The 6000-nt window shown below is 36.9% G+C and overlaps 1 protein-coding gene across 7 annotated transcripts in view; it reads right to left on the reverse strand.

The window, feature by feature from the left end:
* Positions 1-6000, reverse strand: part of ADCY2 (adenylate cyclase 2) — a 239302-nt gene that overhangs the window by 168287 nt on the left and 65015 nt on the right. For 6 of the 7 annotated variants that reach the window (XM_075494061.1, XM_075494057.1, XM_075494058.1 and 3 more), the window contains one exon: positions 2074-2235. The exons of the other annotated variant lie outside the window; for it this stretch is intronic. In XM_075494061.1, coding sequence (XP_075350176.1) covers positions 2074-2235 — 162 coding nt within the window. The remainder of the gene's footprint in view (positions 1-2073; positions 2236-6000) is intronic. 7 annotated transcript variants of the gene reach the window in all.

Here is a 6000-nt window from a genome sequence, read left to right on the forward strand (position 1 = left end):
ATTTCTCTTTTTAGTGTAATCAGTATCTCTAATCTAATCCTTTATTTGTGGTCTCGATTTTCAAAAGCAAAGAACACAAAACAAACATTTTTTTGCTTACACTCCAAAGTATAAACAATAGTAATCAAAAAGTGTACAGAGGGCAAATGGACTGCCATAGTGGCATTTAGCCCCTTCCACACATTCATAAGAACGCAGTGCACTCAGTACTTTCAGTAACTGCCAACCTATTCAGAACATTTAATACATTTTACAACGAGATAATAGAAAATTAATAACATCCTGGAAATTAAATACTCTTAACAAATTTACAAATTGCTCAAAGACTTCCACTCTTTCTGAATGAAACAGGAAGTTACAAAAGAGATGAAAGACACCAATTGTACATCACAGCCCATGATTTATTTCTTTTGATTCTGGAGACATGATGTGTCTAAAAATACATCATCTTCTGAAAGTACTGTTCTAGATATACCAAATTTTAATGGTCTAGAAAGATAGGCAAGAAAAATAAATTCTGCAACTTTACAGCAACTTTAAACCCAAAATGCTTTTATGGAAGGAGTGCCAAACATTAACACTGTTTTAGCAGCATATGTATGCCCAGAATAAAAGCCATAGGTTGACATAAAACCAAGAATCACATTCTCCCTGATTTATTACACTACAATTATCAATAACTGTATTACTGAATTATTAAAATACTACATTGACTGCAGATGACCACAGTCCTTGCTTAACATACAGCACAACTTGGCAAGCTCCACAAAAAAACCACAACTAACCCAAATCAGCAAGAGAAAAGCAAACCCACTTATCTCATCATTTAAAACTTCTACAGAGAACTACATCTTACAACATATTTTGCTTATGGGACTTCAATTTCAATATTCCATATAACACAGATCTGCAACCATATCTGGAAATAAAATGTATTTTCCTGAACAACAACTTACAAGGCACGACTTTTGTAAAATCACTGCAATTTTGAAGTTATCCTTTGAAGCACAATGTTTTTCAAAATAAGGCTCAAGTAATTTAAAAGGTAAGTAGAAACTATTTGCTTCATTCTTCGTGCTATTCACAACAAATAGCACGATGCCTAACTTTCTTGTTCTACTGCTATGTTTATAAAAATGTACTTACTTTTAAGCTTCAGTGTCATTTTGATGCAAAAGTTAAAATAATTCTGTTTCCCTAAAATGACATAGCTATATTAAAAAAAACCCATGTATTTGCTTTTCAAAATGAAATCTAAATTTTTCCTTAAAAATACAGATTTCTATCAAGACAGCTGCAACCATCACGGTACTACAACAAAAGCTGCAGTATTTCACTGATCTTCTGCAAAACAATAAGGAAAAACAACTCCTAATGTTTGGATTTTTAAAAATTATTAATCTGCAATATGTCATCTAGTAAAGTATCAGAGTTGAGTTACAAGCCAAGACCCAACTGCAAACACAGATGGGTTCCCTAAATGTCATGGAGTTTGGAGCCAGCCAGTCCCCTTTAGTCAGGGGGCCCAACCAGGAGGAAGATGTAAAATTCCTATAAATGGCTGAGAATTACAGAAGAAGGACAAGCCCTACAGCAGACTTGCAGACGGCAATGTCTTCACAACAGACCTTTACCCAGCAGACCTCAGGGTATTCAAAGGAACAATGCTTTTTTGAGTCAAAGAAAGATAACACTGACACATGGAAAAAATCCTTAGTCTTGGAAGTTAGGCTTTAGTGACGTGAGGAGAGGAGCAATGTGGTTTACATACCAGAGTGGTAATGCATCTACCAAAATACAGCTGTATCACATAATTTTTTGAGCAATGTTAGTTTTTACATTGGTAAGTGCTACATGGCTGTAGATTCTACCACTTAAGCGTGTGATTCAGCAAGACACAACATTACTGACACCCTCATTGTAAAAAAGTGACTACCGCTGAATTAAGTCTGTAGCAATTCAGAAATGAAGAGAAAAATAAGTTTATACTCCCAAGCACCCACTGAGGCACTCCTGGCTCATTTACCAGGCTATTCAGTGCACAATTAATCATTAATTCCACAAAGTACCTACCTGCCAAACCAAGTGTTCCTTTACAACAGCTGTACCCGATAGACAGACGCTCAGCACAATCGTATGAGATGCAGAGGTCAAGACGCTGGCAACTATAGCGTCCCTCATGTTGAAGGGCAGCATGGTATACACCACAAAAATAATGAACAAGAAAAATGATACCTGTGCAAGACAGCAAGACAAAAAAGAAGCATGTCAAATTCACTTTGGAATAACATTTAAGAAGTAGCATTTAATTTTAAACTGTCTTCAGCATAAAGTTACACATCAGTTTTTTACAGGAAAGTTACTGCTAACAACTGCAGAAAATCAATTTAGGAAAAATCCATTTTAAAAAGTGTTGGAAAATTTGCATTATATTTGATTTAAGAAGTGCAGTTTCAAGATACTACATCATGGTTCAAGAACTACACAATACTCCAAACTCTTCAAATTTAACTTCAAATTTATCTTTTCAGATTTTAATTTTATTAACACACTGTTTACAGTTAGAGTGTAGTTCTCCTGGGACTGGTGGTTTCTGCTTGTGAACTGCATTACAAAACATTTGCCAAACCCCTCCACAGGGCCTAAATTTCAATGCAGAGATTTCATTCATCCTGATGCACTAAAAATTCTCAATTTAATATAACATGACATTATGCAAAAAAAGCCCAAGTTCAGCCCAGCATTTTGGTTTAAGAAGATCATACTTCATGTGTGTCTACATGACGTATGTCAAATTCCATTAAAACACTCTATTTCAAGCTAATACATTTATTTGGACATGAAAAACAACTTCAGACACTCACCGCCCATAAGCAGAATTTACTGTTAGCTTTTTTTGAAGGGTACTAGCATCCACACTAACTTTATGGAATAAACTCTCCAAATGCACAACCCAACCGGTAACAGCAAAAGGGATTCCTTCACTATACATACAAAAGATTATATATTTGAAGGTATGCATATGTTCCAAACTCCACCACATATTTGAGAACATGTAACTGGATTTGGGACACAGATTTTGCACAGATTAGTAAGTAGGCAATTCTGAAAATGTGCCAGCTTGCATATAATTATATCCCTACGCAAGCCTTTCCATCAGTTTTAGTTGACTTGCAAGCCTATTCACCATCTAACAGTTGTATCCACACAGTATTTAACTCAGAAAGCTCCCAAGCAGGTATGAGCAATAATAATTTGCTGCTCACTTCTCTTATTGTCAGTTTGTTTTCTTCACATCTGCATGTGATGATTCCATAGTCAAAACTGAACCCTAATGTATGTGTATCTACAAGACAGTGGAGGCGTTCTTCTCCATCATGGAGACAGAACTGGATGGCGAAGGAAGTCCACTTCTGTTCTCCACCCATCTTTCTCCCATTCCTCCATTAAAATTAATCCAACTCCTTCCTGATCACTCATACTCTCTTTGATGCTGCCCAACCGTCCAGTATGCTCAAGAATCAAAAAGTTCAATGGCATGAAATGAAACGGAACCGCAAAGGACATGAGGGATAATAAGAAAATAAAGTAACAAAAAGGCAAAGAGAACTTTGCTTCTCTACTCTTCCAATCTACCAGCTGATAGCACAAGGAAACAGAAGTGTTTGATATCTGTTCAGTTTCAGTCCTCCCTAAAAGTTTTAACTGTGATCAGATGTTAGTAAAACCAACAGCAAAGAAAAGGGTGGACAAACTTGGTCTAGATAAGAGAAGGGTTATGTAAGTATGATGTTTTCAAATTGTCCTGGCCGGGTAAAAATCAACTGTGATACTGAGAGAACTAGCTGATAGTCTCAAAACTTGGAAAAGATGTAGAAAGTTCTGGTGGGCTAGAAAAGGGAAACACAGCGTGTGTCTTTGAAAGGCTGGGAAAAAGGCTAAGGAATTAAGAACTCGTCAGCTTAGCTTCAATTCCTGGAGCAATAACAGACCAAATAATAAAACAATTCATAATCAAGAGTTCTGAAAGTTAAGAAAAACATAAGTACAGCCAATGTGATTTTGCTGAGAACAAATCATGTTAAAGCAATCTCATCTTCTTCTGTCATAATAACAGGCACCAGGGTAGGGGGAAAACCTGAATAATGAGTTAGGCAGCAACAAGGGATGTGAAATGTCCTCTAATATAGACATAAGATGAATGGATGCCAGAAGCAAAATACCTTACCAGCATGTAAGACCAGCTGCCTAACACATGTTTCCAGTTAAAAAATGGTTTGAAGAAGAATCCTGGACCCTAGTCCTGGAAGAAGGATTTCAAATGCCTCCAATCTCAGTTGACTTTTCATAAAAACAAGGTTTTTTTGTCTCTAAGTTTAGCTTTCTAATTGACTAGGAGGAAGATTGCATTTACATATTTGTGAGAATTTTATGATTAGAAAATAAAACATTATCCTTCTCTAACTCTCTTCTCTCCAAAAAATAGAACTTGCATATTTTCTGTGCTTGAATATGGTTTGACTTTATAGCCAGACTAAATGATCCACCCCACTTGTGAGGTATATGCTAGGTACTTACTAAAACTCATTAGTGGATATAAGGTATAATATGATGCTGTTGCTTTTCAACTTTAACATAAAAGAGACTACTAAGCAAGCAAAAAAGATTTTGGTATATTGCAATGCTTCTAGTGGTATCAGCTGTTTCAGCTCCAAATTTGTTACACAGCTGTAAACAAGTATCCTTTCTTTAAGTTACCCCACTACTTTCCTTGGTCAAAATAAATAGATAATTTCAACCTTCCACAACTACAAACAGAGAGAGTTTCTAGAAGTTTCAACCCCTCTTGACTCTACATATTCAGACCTCAAATTCTCCATTACCCAACATCAAAAAGGCTGAGTTGGACTGGACCTGTGTTAAAGAACACTTGATAACAAATTGACCTGTCAATTCTTATATTTGCATCTTGACATTTGGGTCTGAGAATGCTGTTGCAAAGCAGGAGAGGTATACAGAATCACAGAATCATATAGGTTGGAAAAGACCTTTAAGATCATCGAGTCCAACCGTAAACCTAACACTGCCAAGACCACCACTACACCATGTCCCTAAGCAAAAAGCAAAAGTCCCTACGTTGTGTTAAGACAGAAACTCTCATCCAAAATGCATGTAGAAATGGCTCCTGTCAATAGTTCTTGATTCTTGGCCACACTCCTTTTCTCTTATTTCCACTAATGGTCTAATGACCCAAGGAATTGAGAGCTCCGTTTATCACAGAGGTTCCTTTTTTATTTCACCATGGCTCAAGAATATTCTCCCCAAGTACTCTGAAATAAGGTGCTTCTACCCTTCATCTTGATAACAGACATGCATAATATGTAAGGCTTGGGACCGTTCAACATATTTCAAAATGTCGCTATATTTAAGTTTGATACTGTAAAAGTCGATACTCAAAGGCTTTTGAGTAGGGTGGTTCTTCAGGCAGAAAGAGGATGCGGGCTTTCTGGACTGAGTCACAGCCTGCAGAATGGACAGCAGCCCTTCACCCTTTTCATGATCTTTTTGTAAGAATTAGCAGAATATTGCTGATAGAAACATTAAAAAGCAGTGATGCCAAGCTCTGAAGGACCCCACTATCCCATTGCAAGAGTTGCTAATGTGCATCACTGCATGTCTGCACTTGGTTTGTGTATCCATCAGTAAACGCAGTATTAATTTACAGTGCACTATTTTTGACACTTAAAAGCAGCCTGTTCCACCGAAGTGTGCCATAACCCAAAGCTTGTCGCTGTTCTGAAACTGTGTTGGAAGCAATCTTTGATGTGAGTCATCACTATGACTGCCGAGTTGAAACACACTTTTTGTCCTGATCTGAACTTAGATTGCTTTAGGAATTTGATTCTCAGAGACTTTTTCGATGAGCTTATGTTATCCATACCTTGGGAGATGGGGAGTATTTGGGCACTGATGGTATGCATCACAGCATTTAGCATTCGC

This window comes from Mycteria americana, chromosome 2 (assembly GCF_035582795.1).
Source record: "Mycteria americana isolate JAX WOST 10 ecotype Jacksonville Zoo and Gardens chromosome 2, USCA_MyAme_1.0, whole genome shotgun sequence".
In the NCBI taxonomy this organism is placed as follows: domain Eukaryota; kingdom Metazoa; phylum Chordata; class Aves; order Ciconiiformes; family Ciconiidae; genus Mycteria; species Mycteria americana.